Source organism: Eupeodes corollae, chromosome 3, assembly GCF_945859685.1.
Source record: "Eupeodes corollae chromosome 3, idEupCoro1.1, whole genome shotgun sequence".
NCBI lineage: Eukaryota > Metazoa > Arthropoda > Insecta > Diptera > Syrphidae > Eupeodes > Eupeodes corollae.
Genome location: NC_079149.1, coordinates 7,897,280 through 7,916,857, shown reverse-complemented (window position 1 = coordinate 7,916,857; position 19,578 = coordinate 7,897,280). Strand labels below are relative to the sequence as shown.

General features: G+C 28.4%; 1 protein-coding gene across 1 annotated transcript in view; it reads right to left on the bottom strand.

Annotated features, from left to right (window-relative positions):
• Positions 1–7,456: 7,456 nt before the first annotated feature.
• LOC129950003 (regulator of G-protein signaling 17) overlaps positions 7,457–19,578 on the bottom strand; it is a 131,256-nt gene continuing 119,134 nt past the window's right edge. Inside the window, exons 6-9 of the mRNA XM_056061761.1 lie at positions 15,955–16,035; positions 15,789–15,850; positions 7,950–8,238; positions 7,457–7,760 (exon numbers count right to left, since the gene is read on the bottom strand). Of these exons, the coding sequence (XP_055917736.1) occupies positions 7,673–7,760; positions 7,950–8,238; positions 15,789–15,850; positions 15,955–16,035 (520 nt within the window). The 3' untranslated portion in view covers positions 7,457–7,672. The remainder of the gene's footprint in view (positions 7,761–7,949; positions 8,239–15,788; positions 15,851–15,954; positions 16,036–19,578) is intronic.

Here is a 19,578-nt window from a genome sequence, read left to right as displayed (position 1 = left end):
TTTTTTAAGACAACTAGGCATGGTTGGACTTGTGGAGAGAATCTTCCTTATCCTTGATGCCTCCGCGGATTCTTCTATTGAGTTACAGAAGGATCTCCATGAGGATCTTTTGGCTATTCTCAATTCTAGTTTATACTTTTTGAGAGATTCTTTATAGGAATCCCAATCTTGGGGATGTCTAGTGTTTTTCGCTTGATTGAAAAGCCTTCTACAATCTCTCCTGAGTATATCTAGTTCAGCAGCCCACCAATATGGTTTCTTTTTTCCTCGCACTGTTGTGAGGGGGCAGGCAGTTTCCATGGCTTTATTGAGGGCTGTTGTAAGTTCATCGACCTTTTGATCGAGTTCAAGAGCGCACAAGGGCGGATCCGAAAGTTCTGGTTTAATCAGATTTTTCAGAGTCGCCCTATATTTTGGCCAATCTGTTTTCCTATAATTCCGGAATTGGATCGGTTTTGGGGTCCCTTCAATAAGTGAGAATTGGATGTATCTATGATCGGAGAACCAGTTCTCCTTTGATACTCTCCAATTTAATATTTTATTTGAGAGATTTAACGAGACAAGAGTCAGATCTAAAACTTCTTGTCGATTTTTTGTGACGAAGGTTGGTTCACTACCTACATTACTTACTACCAGATTACTTGTTAGAATATAATCAAAAAGAGACTCACCTCTGTTATTTATATCGGTACTACCCCATGTAGTATGGTGCGCATTGGCATCACAACCGATAATTAGGTTTGTTTTCTGTCTTGTTGATTCAGCGACCGTCTTCTCAAGAATGGTACCAGGCAGTGGACCCTGGTGGTCCGAAGAGTAGGATGGGTGAAAAAGCTTAAGCAGCTGTTTTGCCAGCGTTGAAGAACACCTCTTCATAACAATAGCGGGGATGCGTTCCTGGCCAGCGGATTTGTGTGTGCTTTAAATTTAGACTAGATTGAATAATTAAGATAAGCTTTATCTTTAGAGCTAACAAATGAAGTGTCATTGATAATAAAAGTAGGAAGGCACGAAGAGAAAGAATTCCAAATCTTTTTTTTCACGACATTGCAGTATTTTTTGGCTTAATTTATGGTCATTCATACATTTTGTCCTTCGAATTTGGACGTTGTAGTCCTTTCTGGCTTGTTTGAACTTTGTTCGGCTATCCTCAGTTGGGTTGTTGTTAAACAGAAGACAGAAGCTTACCTCTTTACATCTAGTAACCTCTTTGTAGCTCAGATTGAACCATGCTTTTTTTAAGGCTGATGATTTTAGATGTACAAAGGTTAGGTTATAGTGGCTGTCAAATATGGAAACGGACATACTTAGGCCAGTTTAATGGCCTATTGTGATACCACATGAATCTTGAGGCTTCCTCCTAAGCTCAATGGAACCAGCTTGAGTCCCTTACGAAACGTGAGGGGCTGATTATACCGATATGATTTAGATCGTTTAGATTGTTAAAGAAGAATTCTCCTAGGTAATTCTTGCGTTTTCGAGCTAGAGCAGGGCATGTGCAGAGAAGATGAAGAACCGTTTCTTACTCTTCCTCGTCCATACAGCTTCTGCAAAAGTCATTTGAGAATACGCCTAGTCTCGTGGCGTGCTTTCCTATTAGACAGTGTCCGGTTATGACACCTATTATCGAGCTTATATGCGATCTGCTTAGAGAGAGCAAGCACCTTAAACGTTTTAAATCCAGTGTTGGCCAGATGTTTTTTGTGACTTGACACGTGGTGATGTTGTTCCACCTGGTGCCTGCCCTCCTCACAGCGTCTTTCATTAGCAGCAGTTTACTAGTAGCGATTGGTATGCCAGTACTTGCCAAACGTGGTAGGATGGGCTGTACTGTACCGTTTTTGGCGAGTTTATCTGCCTTACAGTAACGTGTAATGTCTCTATGGCCCGGCACCCAGCAAAGGTGAATATTAAACTGTTCCGCCATTTCTATTAGAGATGATCGACAATTATGGACTGTTATAGAGTTTGTAGAGACTGAGTCCAGAGATTTGATAGCGGCCTGGCTGTCGGAGAAAATACGGATATCAGATGTTGATATCACGTTTTCTTTGAGCCAAGACAAGGCTTCTTTTATCGCCAAAAAATCAGCCTGGAACACGCTACAATGATTGGGAAGGCGGAATGAGAGACTTAATTTCAGTGGTTCAGAGTACACACCTCCACCAACCCCTTCTATTGTTTTTGACTCATCTGTGTAAAAATGGATTGACTCATCCTCCAAGAATGTCCTATTCTCCCAAAAAGATCGGTAGGTATAGAAATCTGGAAGTTTCTGTCGAATTGAAGTTGGGGGATGGTGTAGTCTGTGTGCTTTGGAATTGATTCTAAGTACCTTAGAATTACGGAGTGGCCAATGTTGTTGTTAGTACACTGCGACGAAGCTTTGAGGAGAATAGCAGCGCTTGCATCTATTTGTTTGCTTAAATATGTCAAGAGGTGTAAGGTAGAGAAAGGTGTCAAGTGCCGCAGACGGGGTCGTGCGAAGCGATCCCCTGTTACATAGGCAGGCTGAACGTTGGACTTTATTTATCTTATCCCTGTTTATACCTTTCTCTAAAGCAGTCCACCATATTGCCCTAGATGTACATATGTTGGATGAAATTTCTTATTCCCAAAAGAATTAAACTTGTAATCATTTTCGCACTTAAGTCAACGTCACTATTAAGGAAGCACAGCGACCAGTTAAGGATCTTGAAATAATTGTTGAGACCGTAACAGTTGACTTTCTCGTATTGCCAAAAGGTTCTCTAAGAAGCTCCTTATTTCAATGAGTTTTGACATGAGAAATTTTAAGATTTGACGTTTAGATCGAAAGGATTATTGTTGAAAAAAAGTATCAAGAAAGAGTTCAGAGCGAAAACTTTGTTAAAGTTAAATAAAAACATTTGTTTGTTAGTTTCTTAGAATGAGCTTTCTAAAACATGCATTACATGAGTAAGTAAAAATAAATTGGGTGGCGCAACAGTCCCTTTGAGAACCCATTGCCTAGTGACTGGCAACTCTCAACCATTTCTGTGTGCTAGTACTGTTGTCAGGGATGGAAAGGACCTAAAGTTTTAAGCCGAATACAAACGCCAAAAAAAAAATTGAGAAAGCAATTTTCATGACAAGAATTACTATTGGAGAATTTGTCAATTTCTCGCAAGAGGCAGTACCCGTGAAAAAAAACTTTAGGTGGCATAGGCAGGTTTTGAGCCCAAGACCTCTCGCGTGACAGCCTAACGATCTAACAATAACATGAGTTAATACGTAAGTCAAAAATTCTAACAACGTCAAATTGTTTTATATCATCAAGATTCATAAAAAAAAACATTTTTGAAATACAAAATTTTTTGTATTAGATTCGCAACTACCTTAGTAGACAGCACTGCTTCTTAACAATCATCTAATGTAAAAAGAACCTGGCGCCTTAAATAAAATAGAAGTAAACAATATCAATGAATTTTTGTATATTTTTATTTATACTATTTTATCATTATTTCATAGTATCGTTTTTGTTTTTATATATAAATGGTCAAAGTTTATTTCTTATTAAGTTGTTTTTTTTTTAATATTTAGTTGCATTTTTTTGTTTTGTTTAAATTTTCATTTATTTAATTAGTTATTTGAGTTCCCATCAACTTTGTTTTTTTTTTTTTGTTTTTAAAATTAAAAAGAAAACTTATTTTATAAATTTTGTATTTTATTTATTATTATATAATACGTTTGTGCTTTGTGATTTTTCTTTGTGTTTTATTTTCTATTTCTTAGAGAATGAACTTAGTAAAACAATGAACTTTGCTTTAGTTTTTTTTTTCATTTTGTTTAATATTTTTAAAATATTCCTTCTTTTTTTATTTTAATTAATTAATTCTCTTAAATAATTAAATTATTTGTTTGCCTACTTATAGATTATTTTTTTTGTTCTTCTTTTAATTAAATTTTACAATTCTAGAACATGCAATGTATAGTTTGTTGATTAACTTATTTTTTTTATTATTATTTTTTAATTTAATTAACTACAATCATTTGTTTAAGGTATTTTTTTAAATATAAATATGTATTATAATAATACCCTTATAGAAATCTAACAATTGTCAATTATAATCAATTTAAACTAAAAAAAAACACATTTCTGTTTGTTTGTTGTTAAAAGAAGAAATTTTGTTGATAGTTTTGTTTTTTTCTTTTTTGTTTAATTTTTTAATCTATTGCAGTTCATGTTTTTTTGTGAATTCAATGTTTTATTTTTACAAATATTAAATTTTTGTTTTATACCTAAGTTTTTGTTTGTTTATATTTAAAGGGATGTATAAAAGTTCAAAAGTTTTTGTTTTTGTTAATTTTTTTTTTTGGTTTTGTTTGCATATCTTTTTTTTATGTAAAATATATAAAAACAACTAAAATGTCAACATTTAAAGGACAAATGAAAATTTGTTTATATAATCAACATGAAAACTACATAATTTTCGTACATATTTTTATTAAAGTTTATTTGATTTTTTTTGTTTAAAGAATTTCATTTAAAGTTTTTGTTGTTTAAATTTTATATATTTCTCAATTATCACGGGAATTATTAATTTTCATCAAAAATTTTACTTTCATTTTCGTCGTTTTTTTGAATTTTTAAAATATTTATTTGAAATTTAAAAACGACATTTTTTCATGCATAAACAAATGCTTAATATTTAAATGTTATCTTAATGATGTTTTTTTTATGATTTTGAATATGATTTCTGAAATTATAATTTATTTTTTACTGTTACTGAAAAAGTATAAATTAAGATAGAAAGTTATGATTTTTTGGTTTCAATGAGATTTGCATAACAATGGCAAAATAATGAGTTTTTAGATAACCACACATTTTTGATTGAATATTAAATTACAAAAATTAAAATTACGTTGTAACATTTTTTTAAATTTAAAGTTTTCAAATATTATGACAGCTTAAAGGATTCAACTTATTTTCAGGAAACTCTTGGTCAATAAAAGTGAAGCCGTTAAGTGATACAATTTTTTGCACTGGTCGACAAGGCTTTCCTACTGGCAACAGATTTTGATGGTCTTAACTCAAATCCGGCTTCAAAATGAATGTATTACGTCAGGTTTTTAAGATATTAATTTTGAAATTTAAGGCGTTTTGAGTCTATCTAAATTTTGAAAGTATCTTTTTGTTCAATAAAATCCGTAACGGTTTTTATAAATCTAAAATTATTTGTAGTATTTCATAAACTCTTTAAAAAATATTCATGACTTGTAAGATTTCAACAGTTTACAAAAATGTGAATCAAACATTAAACCATTTATACTTAAACGGTTTTCAACAGAAAAGGTCAAAAGTTCTGTTATTGTATTATCTAAACAATTTTATTATATCAAGTTTTTAAACATGTATTCAAAAATATACAAATAATGTTGCAAATTTGTGATTTTAAAACTTCAGAAAATGGTAAAAATTAAATTTTATATTTGAAATTAGCTGTAAATATTAACTACAAAACTTATTTTTCAAAACTATAAAATTATTAAACTAAAAACTTCATGTACACTCAAATAAAAACCTATTACTATTAAGAGTTTTAAAAAACAAAGTAACTTATTAACATTGATTTAAATCCAGAAATATCCAGAAGTATCCAGAAAAGAAAGATTTGTAATTTAAAAAATCATCGTACAATTTATTGTTACGAGTTATTTTGAAATTTAACTAAGCCTTAAAAAACCCCTTTTTGATTGATTTAGTCATTTTTAAAGTTACATATTTAAAAAGCCTGATATAATAGAAAAACTTTAAGGTCCTTTAAAAAAGTATTGTTTTAGTTATTCGTTATTTCATTGACCAGTGTTGCCAATTGTACCATTTTTTTTTTCTAATTTATTTGTTCCAGTATTAAAAAAAACATCTTTTATTTTGAAACAGTTTCCAACATCTTAGGCATTTTTAAATGAAAACCAATAAATCATATAATTAATATTTTTTACTACATAATTCAAACAAAAAAATGTTCCAACTCAATATTTAGTTCTTCTTTTTTTAATATGTTTTTATATTATTTTTTAACTTATGCATGTTTTTTCTCTGGCAGTGTTTCTTTAAATATAAATACATAGCTATTTTATTTAAACAAAAATAAAAAAAAACATTAAAAACTTAGATTTTTTAATATATTCACATTAAATTTAGTTTTTAAATTTATAACAAATTTGTTGATATTTTTGTTTGCAAAAAGAAATGAAAATTATAACAAATTATAAATTTAAAACAAATTTTATTGTTAAAGATATTTTTAATTTTTTAGTTTAAGTTTTTGTTTATTTTTGTTTTTTTTTTTATTTTTGAGCACCAATTATTCAGAACCGGAATGAAGAATTCAATAAATTTAATTTTTAAAACTAAAATAATAATATTAAAAAATAAATAAATATTTATAACATAACAACAGTTTAAATAAAAATTATTTACAAAAATACTTCTTCGATGTGTATCAATTTTGTTTTCTTTTATTTTATATTATTATATTTCTTTATTTTGTTTACTAATTATTTCTTTTTAATAATAAATTTAACTATAACTTATAAATCCATAATAATAAATGTTGTATGTGCGAAATGCAGGACGCATAATTTTTGTTTTAAATATTTTTATTTTTTGTTTCTGTTGTGTGTGGAAAATATATTAATTTAATTATTTTATTTTTTTTTTTGTGTTTAAAGTTTGATTTTATACAATTTATTTTTAATTTTATGTTTATACAGATATATATATGTTTTTTAAAAAATAAATTATTTGACAAAAAATCAATATGCATACATGGGGTCAATATGACCGTTCAATCACATTATATAGAGAATAAGAAATTAAATTTAATTTATTTTAGTTTTTTTTTTAATTTTATTTGTTCATAATTTATGTTATTTTATGCGTAGATTTTGTGTGATTTGGTTTTTAGCAAACTTTAAGATGACTAGAAAAATTTTAAATTAATTTAAAATAAAATAAAAATACATGTAGTTTATAAACAATGAAAACAAAATAAAATACTTCGTTAACTATTTTGGTGCGTTTGAAGGGTGATTTTTTACATCTTGATTGCATGTAATTTTTATTTTCAAAAATTATAGAAAAACTAAAAACTAAAATATTAAAATTAAAATTAAAATAAAAAACATCTAAGCTATAATTCTATTCGATTTTTGTTTTGTTTTTTATTTATTTTATTTTTGTATTTTAAATTTTATAAATTAATTAGAAATGCATTGTTTTTTGTTTTAATTTTTATTTTGTTTAATTTTAATTTTAGTTAATATTTTGTTTTAATGTTTTCTTTTTTCACAAATTTGTATTGCTTTTTCTTTAAATGTTAAGGAAATGATAACCGTTTATGGATGTTTTTTGTTTTTCTTTAATTTTAAGCCAATTTTTTCTTATTTTTGTTTTTAAAAATGATAAGGAGCAGTTTTTAAAATTGTAGTATTTTGTTTTTTTTTTTAATTTTAAATTTTAATTTAATTTTTTGTTTTAGGATTTTAATTAATGTAAGCTTAGTTGTTTTTTTTTGTTTAGTTCCTACTTAGAGAGATTTTTGTTGGTTTTTTGGTTTGGTTTTTGGTTTATTTGTGTGTTTGTGTTTTTTTTTGTTAATGATTATTATTATTTCGAACTGTCTTTGTCTCCGGGGCTTGGTTTTTCCTACATCGGGCTCTCTTCCATAGATCCGGACGCTGACACACCTTCAGGAAGTTGTGCAAGTGATTTAAATAGCTGCGAGTTTATAAACCTAGAAGAAAAATAACAACAAATTAGTCGGATACTTTTTTCTTTCTTGCAAGCAACTCGAAAGAATTGTAAAAGAATGCAATCTTTTTTGAATGCAACCTTTTATGACTTTTTGAATGCAATCATTTGAGTGAATTCAATCAGGTTGCATTGTTTTTCAGTTTCTTTATATATTAGTTAGAAGTAATACCTTGGATAGGAATCACGATGCATTAAAGTATAAATCTGTATTTGAGCTTCGTCGAACGTTTGCGTTGTCGGTTCAACCATATTACGATTTACGATTTCTCTCACTCGCGAATCCAATGATACTTCCTTCGGTGACAATATCGAAATGTAGTCTTCATAAATTAACCGTGCTTTGGTCTCTACCATTTCCGGACTGCTTTCTTTTTTCAGTTCTTCGCAGGCTAACCAAAAAAGGATATTTTCTTCGCTATATTCGCAGCGAAGGAAGTCACGAAATACTTTGCGACCGCCTGTAATGTAAAAACAAAGCAAATGCTCATAAATGAAGTGAAAGCATAGTTTATGATCTTTTCTTATAAACAAACAGAAAAATATATAATTTTGTTAAAATAACCTCTGCCTATATGAGTTTCCTTAATGACGTAATATGTCATACAGTTTTCCTGAATATGTACATAAGTTTTAGTACATTTAAGGATTATTTAAGGTAAAACATAAAAACAAACAACCCGACAAACTTTTCTAGTTAACAAGAACTAAAATTATTTCAAAGGTATGTTATATTTTTCATACTGCGTGAGTTATTACCTTATAGAAGTTTTCTTTTTTCTTTTTGTATAGGTACTATTTTTATAGAAAAACTAACAAAAGCATAACGTGTGAGCGTCAGCATTGCCGTCGCCGACACGACGCACTTGACCTCGAACAATTTTTTCAGTTTTTTTTTCTGAAGTGGAGAAAGACAAACAGACGTCTTAGGTATTGATTTATTATTTTTTTTATTATTCAAGGAAATTCAGATTTTGTTTTTATTAAGTTCAATATACCTACACCTATGTACAAGTATGTTATCTTGTACCTATGACAGGAGAATTATTATGGGACATGCAAATGCTTTTTAAAGATTTAATTTTCAAACTAAAATAATGGTAATTTGAAGAAACTTTGCCAAAAATTGCTGGATTTTTAAAATTGAGGAAAGGACTAAAAACTTGAAACACAAAGGAGTGTCCACAAATTTAAAATTATTTTTGGTTCCTAAGTTTATAAACTATCTATAATAAATCTATCAAGTTTAAAAAGTTTAGAAGCGATACAAAATACTTTTTACACTATTTTGAGTGCTTTGAAAAATTTTACAAAAAAAGATCAATACTTTAAAGTCGTCATGCTTATCTGAAGAGTTGAAATAAGTGAGAAATATGGGAGTAACATTTGCGAGTTCGAATCATATTTCAATTTCAGAATTTAGTTTTTCAAAATTCTGCGTCCGTCTAGAAACATCGAAATCGACTAGAATTTAATATTTTTAATCAGTTTGAGCTTCTTTATTTTTATTTTCTCTTTAAAAAAACTATAATAAATGTTGGTAACATTTTAAAGCCGATGTTGAATGGGAATTATACCTACACGTTAACTTTTTCTTCTACATTTCATTTGACATTTCTTAATTTCAGATTGACTCAATTTAAAGCATGAAAAAATACTCAATCGAGCAGTCTTATAAAAATTGGCGAACGTAGAAATGCCGATCTCAAGGCAACCTAGCCTGAGATCCAATTAGCGCTGTAGTGCGGCGTGCTTCATGATATTTGCGGTCAATATAACCGTCGGAATGTGCGTACCAATCGGGAAAACGTGGAAATATTTAAGAAAGCCATCTATTATGATGAACATTATGTATAAAGATGAGCATTTGCACGCTTGGGAGGTGCAAATGACTGAAAAACTGAAGCCTCTTGACCAAATCAAGCTTCATCGATGGTCAGAACGGTTGTTTCAAGAAATATCAACAATGGATGATCAATTTTATAAAACATAATCTTCAGTGATGAGGCACACTTTTACATCATCGGATTCGTCAATAAGCAGAATTGATGCATTTGGACGAATGATAATCGAAGATTCATTGACGAAAAACTAACGCACTCACAAAGATCGACTGTTTGGTGCCGTTTTTGACTGGCAGCATGACCGTGCCGTATTATTTCCAAAATGTGGACGGTCAGGTAGTTACAGTGAATAGTGTTCGCTATCGAGATGATTATGACGAACTTTGTATGGCTTGAATTGGAAGTTGGAACATAGGGATTCGGATGACATGTGGGTTCAACAGGACGGTACTACTTGCCACACAGCTAACGAAAAAATGGGTCAGATTCAATAGCCATGTTTTTTCACGTGTGGCGATGTGAGTTGGTCGCCAAGATCATATTATTTGAAACCGTTTGATTTCTTTATTTGAAAGAAAAAGTGTACGTCAATAATTGAATAGCTAAAAGATTAGATAATTTGGCATAGAACCTCTATTTTCCCTCTTCGTCACCAAAAATTAAGACCATCGGAAGGAGATGTGCCGTGGAGGTAGCGACTGCAATTGGGCTGATATTTTGTTTTTTGTTACATAATTGCACCTTACCAATATTATCATAATAAAAATGATAGTAATTTCTTAAATAATTTCTGTTTTATTAAAATTCATTAGTTTTTTGTTTTAATGTTGTTTGCAGAACTAGCTGATTTTAGTTTTTCAAGAGCTCTTAAAAAAACAAGAATTTTTGGCAACTTTATAGAACACTTGAGCAACCTGTCTTGTAATTTCTTGAAACTCAGTTGTTCTAATCGTTTTTTTGGCATTTTTTGCCGATTAAGAAACAATCTGTGAATTTAAAAATTTCGGTTGGTCTCAAATATTTTAAGAATACGATGACGTAAATATTTAAAAAATCTCTTAACTATTTTTTTTAAACAAAAAATTCACATTAGGAAAATTTACATTTTTGACAAACAAATTTGAAAATTGAAAGTTTTGTTCAAAAACCATAAAAAAAGAAAGATTTGACCCACGTTAAAGACTTAATATTGGTGCACATTAACAATTATGTTTTTTTGCAATAAGCGCAATTGTCCGTTAAGACACTTTGAAAATTGTACAATCAATATTTGGAGTACAATCTTTAGCAGGAATGTAATTTATGTAAAAATCACTGTCAATTAAATGTTTTAAGAAACTAAACAAAACAAATTTGTATGAGGTAACTAAAGTTTAAAGTGTTTTTGTCTTTGTTCTCAAGATATTTGAGTTAAAAAACAATTTAAGAATATAAAGTTGATTTTGAATTTGAATACAAAAAATCAAAAACGTCATTCTTAGCATAAGCATTCGTAGCAAAAAAATATTCTGAATCTTGCGTCATTAATTTTTCATTGAATATTCTAGCTGACATTTTTTTTAAGCTTTTTTGATTCATAAAATAATCATTTTGATTCATAAAATAATCGTTAGTTAAATGTTGCATAATATCAGAATGTGAAGAATAATATTATTTAGTGAGATATTTGAAGAAAACCATTTTTTTTTTTAATTTCTATCAAAGAAAAACCACTGAACGGATCTTAGTAAAGTGCTTTTTGTACATTTGTATGTTATTGACTGTAAAAAAAATTTTGTTCAAAGCCAAAGTCTTTGTTGGTTCTTAACTTATGAATAACGGACAATTCTTTTGAAAAAGGTTCGAGGTTCAAACGGCAACATTTTAAATTAAATTCAAAATTTCAATTTCAACAAGAATTTTTGAACCTTTGGATTTTGACTTAAAAGTTACTTCTCTCAGTATAAGTTGCTGAGTAATTATACCTTAGTTTGAGTCCAATGAGTATCCAAAAAAAACATATTTCAAAACAGGGATAACATTCCAAAGTTGTTTTTAATATTTTTTTAGAATTTTGCTTTAACAATTCTACTTTACAGAATTATATTTTTAAGATTTTGTTTTCTAAGGTAAAAAAGAAACTGACTAAAATTAAACGTTTTTGATAGTATTTAAAACATTTGTACTCAAAATAAAAACTTTGTTATATAAAATTTTTAAAAAGAACAACTGGAGTTCCTTCAATACAATTTTAAATTGCTAATATTTAATTTTCAGCATCCATTTAAAAAAATTAAGAATGCAACAATTGGCCATTTTTACTAGAATATTTACTAGAGACTTGAATTAAATTGTATATTATATATTGTAGCGTGATACCAAACCAGTTTAATTAAAGAACAAAATCCAATTAACGTTTTTTTTATAAATAAAAAAAAAAACGGAAAATAAAATTTGTCACCTCGAAAATTTTACGAATAAAAAACGATTTCATCTCTAAAACAATTTTGTGCAACGAAAAAAAAAGGTTTTTAACATCTGGTAAATTTTTAAGAAAAACCAAATTGACAGTTTTTTTTATTAAAAATAAAAACCTAAAAAAAACATTACTCAAAGTTTGTAAAAATTGAATTTCGACTCAAATATCTTTTCAAAAACTTGAGATTATGGCTTCCAACTTATTTTACCTTATAAGAAATATTTTTTTCAACATTCGGCAAAATTTGGAGAAAAATTGATTTGGCAGTTTTTTCTTACAAAAAAAAAAGAGGTTGAGATGCGACCCGATAACTTCCCATTCCGTCTCTCGATTTGTTTACTAAAAAACTTAAAAGTTTGTAGGTTTTCGTCTTGGGTTAAAAAAGTTGTTAGTTGAATTATTCTTTAAAGCTTTTAAATTACCAACAATATTTTTCATATAAAGAAATAGTTTAGTTTCAAAATATAGATTTGTTTAATAGATTTTTAGTCTAAAATATTTTGACCAATTTGTAGCTTTTCTTAAATTTTTAAAAATTTGATGAATGAAATTAATTTAAGAGATATCAAGGACCGAACATCAATTTTTACCAAATTTGCGTACTATTTTTTGTAGATTTTATTTTTTATGAAAAAACGGACTGTTGGATTTTTATATAAAAATTACTGAATATAGAAAACAATATTTTCTGTGAAATAAAATAAGTTTCAAGCCAATATTTTTAAGTTTTGAAAAGCTATTTGAGTCGAAAGTAAATTTTTACTAAGTTTTAGTATTGTTTTTTTTTTTAGAGTTTTATTTTTTGTAAAAAAAACTGTCAATTCGATTTTTTAAAGATTTTACCAAATGTTGAAAACAATATTTCTTATGAGATAAAATTACTTTGAAGCCAATATTTAAAATTTTTTAAAAGATATTTGAGTCGAAAATCAATTTTTACCAACTTTAATACATTTTTTTTTAGGTTTTTATTTTTTTTAAAAAAACTGTCAATTCGATTTTTTTCAAACTTAAACTGAATGTTGACAACAAGATGTTTTGAAAGATAAAAGTAAATTAAAGCCAATATCTCAAAGTTTTGAAAAGATATTTGAGTCGAAAATCAATTTTTACCCACTTTTATAAATTTTTTTTTTAGGTTTTTATTTTTTGTAAAAAAACTGTCAATTCGATTTTTTTCAAACTTTAACTGAATGTTGACAACAAGATGTTTTGAAAGATAAAAGTAAATTAAAGCCAATATCTCAAAGTTTTGAAAAGATATTTGAGTCGAAAATCAATTTGTACCAACTTTTATACATTTTTTTTTAGGTTTTTATTTTTTGTAAAAAACTGTCAATTCGATTTTTCTCAACATTCTTCATAATGTTGAAAACATTATTTGTTATAAGATAAAATAAGTTTGAAGCCTAAATTTCAAGTTTTTGAAAAAATATTTGAATCGATATTCAATTTTTACCAACTTTGAGTAATGTTTTTTTTTAGATTTTTATTTTTTATAAAAAAACTGTCAATTAGATTTTTCTCAAAATTTTATCAGATGTCAAAAACATTATTCTTCGTTGCACAAAATTGTTTTAGAGATGAAATTATATTTCAGTCGTAAAATTTTGGAGGTGACAAATTTTTTTTTTCAGTTTTAGTGATTTTTAAAAAAAAACGTTATATTGATTTTTTTTAAAAAATATACCTGTTTGGTATCATGTTACAATATATTATATAAAATTTAATTCAAGTCTCTAGCGTTTTTGGTTCGTAAGATATTTAGGGTTAACCAAAATTTTCACCTTTTTTCAAACTGCTATAGTAAAAAAACCACCCACGCAATATTCTTGAGAGCCCTTTCTGCATCTTTCTGCCTTATTATCTGTATAACAAAATTTATTTGAAGTCGATATCTCTTCTGGTTCTTGAGCTATGGACGACGAAAAAAACGTCGCGAACGTACGGACGTACGGACGTACGGACGTACAAACGTACGTACACACGCACGCACAGACATCTTTCTAAAAATCTTTTATTTCGACTCTAGGGACCTTGAAACGTCGAGAAATGTCAATATTTTCAATTTGACAAATCGGACCCATTACAATAACTTCCTATGGGAAGTTAAAAATTAATTTTCAAGATTAATTCTTGTCATGAAAAAGTGCTTTCAAATTAGCCGTTTGGATTCGGCCTTAAAATTGTAGGTCCCTTCCATTCCTGAAAACATTACTCGCACACAGGAATGGTTGCGAGTTGTAAGTCACTAGGCCCTGGTTCACAACGGACCATTGCGCCACCCAATTTATTTATTATTTATTTGAGTCGTTAGTAAATTTTTACCAAGTTTTAGTGTATTTTTTTGTTAGGTGTTTATTTTTTGTAAAAAAATTAATTTTCCTCAAAATTTTACTGAGTGTTGACAGCACTATTTTAAAAGATAAAAGTAGTTTAAAGCGAATATCTCAAAGTTTTGAAAAGATATTGGAGCAGAAAATCAATTTTTACAAACTTTGAGTAATGTTTTTTTAGTTTTTATTTTTTATAAAAAACTGTCAATTAATTTTTTCTCAAAATCTTACCAGATATGAAAAACGTTATTTTTCCTGGCACAAAATTGTTTTGGAGATAAAATTATTTTGTATTCGTAAAATTTTAGAGGTGACAGTTTTTTGGATTGGTAAAAAAACTGTTAATTTTTTTTTTTAACTATACTTGTTTGGTATTTAGATTACAACATATTATAAAAAATATTGTTTAAGTCTCTAGCGTTTTCGGTTCGTAAGATATTTAGGTTTAACCAAAATGTTCACGTTTTTTTAAACTGCTTTATTAAAAAACCGCTTACACAATTTTTTCGGGCGCGATTTTCTGAATTTTTCTGCCTTTTTATCTGTATAAAAAAATTGATTTGAAGTCGATATCTCTTCTGGTTCTTGAGCTATGGACAACGCAAAAAAAGTCGCAAACGTACGAATGTACGTACACACTTACGCACAGACATCTTTCTAAAAATATGTCATAATTTTCAATTTGACATATGGGAAGTTATTAAAAACTTAAGAGAAAATTTAACAAAAGTTGTCAAAATTTTGTTTTCGACTAAAAATCTGTTTAACAAAACTAAATTTTCAAACTTAACTATTTCTTGATTTGAAAAATATTTTTGGTAATTTTAAAATGTTTAAGTATAATTCAACTGACAACTTTTTTAACCCCACACGAAAACCTACAAACTTTTGAGTAAGACAAATCGAGAGACGGGATGGAAAGTTATCAGTGTGGGCCGCATCCCAGCCTCATTTTACATTATTTATTTATAACAATAAAAGAAGAAAAATTAAAAATTGGTTTCATGAGCCAGATTTCTTTGAATGACAGTTTAGATTCCTATCAAAAATATTAAGTATTTTAAGATTTTAAGGACACTAAAATCTGAAGTTATGTGGGTTGAACTGAACCGCAACCTTTCTTTAATTTTATATAATTCCAAAATGTATATCATTCTAAGGACAATTCCAACCTTTACCAAACCTGGGGTCTATGAAGTTAGTAAATTTGTTCGTTTCTATTCTAATCTTCATTATATTCTAAAAATACCAAGTTCTCAAGGACATTTGTAAATCTATTTTCAGTTTCAAAATACTACAAACATAGTATATTTTTGTTTCTTAACTGACTTTATAAATATTTTATAAAATTCTCTTCTTGCTTCAAAACTCACCTGGGCTCTTCATTAATTTATCGAAACTTTTGCCCCAGCCTCGTATTTCCTCCAGCGTTGGTCTAAAATTTAAATTAAAAAAAAAAGAAAACATTTTCCTGTATTACTGAATCCACAATAATTGACTTTAATTTTTTATTAAACAAAAATAAAAGAATATACTCACTGTTCGCCATCTAAAAGTAGATCCGAACTCGCTGGATCTCGTTTTGTTGGTCCATTGTCTTCTGCATTTTTAATCGCTAAGCTGTTAACAAATATTTCGTTTTAAATAAAAGAAAAAAAAAACATTTGCATAAGTAAACAAAAGCAAAATTATGCCCACAGGAGCACCTGCGCCCCTCTATTTACAAAAACAAACAAAAATAGTAAAATCGACATCATCAAAGGAAAAGGAGTAAAAGTTCATGAAAAAAACTTTGTGCAAATATTTATTTGAATAATTAAAATGCTTTTTAAAAAAAATAGTAAACTTCTTTTTATGTTTTTTTTTTGTTTTGTTTTCGAGATAAACTAAAGTGCCGTTATGGGGAAATTGAATAATTGATTAAACTCAACCAAACACTCACAATTCCATCAAAGTCCCCGACTATGAATTTTATACTCGACTCGTATTCGTATAACCTCAAATTGTAAGTTCCATAGAAAACATCAATACCACGTTCACATTCATACAATATGCCAATTTAATGCTGATGCCACACTAGACACAAAAGCGTCATCTACAAGTGGAATCTCTTTACTCAGATCTCTGAACTACCTCCTTCTCCGCCGTAACCCGATGAGGACGACACGACGACGGCACAGCACATCAACTAATCAATCTCAATATTGCAACAAATACAAAAAATGAAAACGAGAATCCTCTCCTATAAATTATGCAAATCCAATCAAAACAACATCAATTAAAGTGATTTCTGAGTTGAATTAAATATCGAATCGAATCGCCTCATCAGTGGATGAACACTTTGAAAACACTGAAGACTGAACATGGTATTATTTGAGGTCCTTTGTGTCTGCTGGAATACTCTACATTTATTATGAATGTGTGAAAAGTGAGTGAATGGTTAATGTAATCGGTTATTTATATCTAGGGTGACCATATTTTTTTTAAACAAAAATTTCAAAAAGTTTGAGGGGAGATTATATTCATGATTTTGGGACCATTTGGTAACGCTTTGAAGAGAAATCTTTTCAAAAGTTTTATTTTGAATAAACAGTTGTTTTGGCAGATGTCATCTTTTGTCATGTAACAAGTAAAAACTTTGTAACCAACGCATTGAACTCGTTACTAATTACCACAAAAATGATGAAAATTTTGCGAATTTCCAGTTCGCAGATTTGTTAGAAAAGTTTTGCGATTAATCACCGAGATCATGTGAAATATCAACTTAGAGCTTTTAACTTCCTCAAGGAAGTCACATATGTCAAATTGTTATGTCATATTTCTTGAATTGAACATTTTGACATTGAAGACTTATTTTATAAATAAAAAAAAACTGAACAAAACTATTTGTCATCTTGACAATTTTTCAGACAAAAATTAAAATAAATTGTATGCATCAAAGGATAACGTTTTTGAAATCTAGTAAAATTTAAAACCTAAAAAAATTAATAAAAATTGGTAAATATTGATTTTCTACTCTTCAAACTAATTTTATATCACACAAAATATTTTTTTAACCATGTTTTTTTTTTATAATAATGAGTACTTATCTACAGAAATTGTTTGGATAGAATATTTCGAGAAAAAAGAAGTGTTTGACTTAAAAATCATTTCATTATAAGCAAAATTTTGGTTTTAACGTAACATAATGTTCTTTGAAAAATTTCAATTAATTAAAATTAATAAGAAAAAAAAATGCTGCTAAAATTGGTAAAAATTTGGTGAGGACTAAAAATGTTGGAAACAAAACCAGATATTGAAATCAAACTTATTTTCTCATATACAAAATATTGTAGCTAATTTTTGGTTAATTTCTTACAAAAAATCAACGAACAACTTTACAAAACAGCAAAAAACTGATAAGACATGATTTTCGACCCAAGGAACAAAGAAGGATCTTGTTAATGCCATTCCAATTTATAATTTTTGAATAAATGAATTATGTATTTTTTATTTAAAGTACTTGAAAATGAATCATAAGTAGTACTAAATATTTGTATAAATTTAACTTAAAAGTAAACACTTGAATTTATGCTGAATTTACTCTCATTAACTTAACGAATAAAAAGTACATATTTAAATTGAATTTCGTTGAACACAAAAGGCAATACAGTAAAAGTAAGCAGCAAGTTAAAATAAAGATTAGAGATCTCTGTTCAAAAAAGTTGAATTCTTTTGTTTTATTTAAATTAAATTTGGAGTGTGAAAACCATCACATTAAATATTGGTGCCGAAACCCGGGAATATCTTGTATTCCCATCATAAAAAATAAAAAGTTATCAACCTAAACTATAGTTAAAATAAAACTAAAACTTATACTAAAAAACCATCAAATTCTCATAAAAAAAAATTTAATTCTGAGGAAGAACACAGAACGAGAATTTGCCCTACAGAGCTAACATCGAAACGAACATGGTAATCTCTTACTTAATTTAATTTTTAACTCAATTGCAGAGCATTGAATCCAACAAAAAAAAGTCGTTGTCAGCGTATACATATAATAGCTTTTTTATCATTAGTTTCTTGGATGACATGACTTCCAACATTTGAAAAGGTCGTCATCGCATGAAAATAAAAGCTTTATACACATCTATACGAATCATCTTTAACTCAAAAATTCAATTGGACTCAATTCATGAAAAAGAAGCTTTGATCGAGTTTTGCCCGTGTGTGGAATGTATCGAGGATAGTTTACAACATAATTGAGTGGATACACGTAAGCTTGATTATTATTATATAATTCTTATGTTGCTGATACATACAAATTTGTTGTTGATTTTATCCGGTGTTGGTGATTAAATTTTGTTGCCAATTTTATCCGTTGTTGCGGAAACAAAATTGTGGCCGTACATTTTAAAAGAACTTGCTGCTACATTTAAACTACATTGTTGCTAGAAATGTTTAGGTTGATTGACATTAAGGTAAACAAATAGATAAATTATTTTTGCTGCTAGTAAATTGCCTTCCTAAATCGTTGTTGTTGTTGCTCTGAGGTTTATAAAAAGGATACAATATTTGTTGAGAGGTGGTTGTATCATATTGGAATAGATTATCTTTGCATCGATTTGAATTTAAATTGGCTGTGTTTGAAGTTGCTGTTGCTGCTAAGGGTGAGGAGAAAATTTGTTGCAGACAAATCTACAAATAAACATTGTTGTTGAGGTGGTCAGAATATTTCGTTGTTTTTCTGGATTTCCTGTAAGGTAGTGCAGATTTGTTGATAGTTGGATTTTCTTCAATCGAAAAAGCCAAGTTTATAAAAAGTAGTAACGATGACAGATACTAATAATTCGAAGGGCAAAGAGGAATCATCGCAAAGTGAAAATAGTTTAGGAAAAACTTTATCAGATTTGAAAGCGTTGCGGTCATCGTCGAAAGGAAACCTGAGTCGAACAAAAAACATTATTGTGCAGAAGGGACGTACGTTGTCAGAACCTGAGTTAGAATGTCGATTAGGAATATTGGAATCGTATTTTAAGCAGATTTTAAATGTTCAAACATCCATTGAACGGTTTAATAATCCTGATGACGAAGCGGCTAATGAAGCCTTTCGAGAAGAAGTAGAAGACATCTATGTTAGCGCAAAAACAAACATAATGTCAATTTTATCTGAACTCAGAGGAA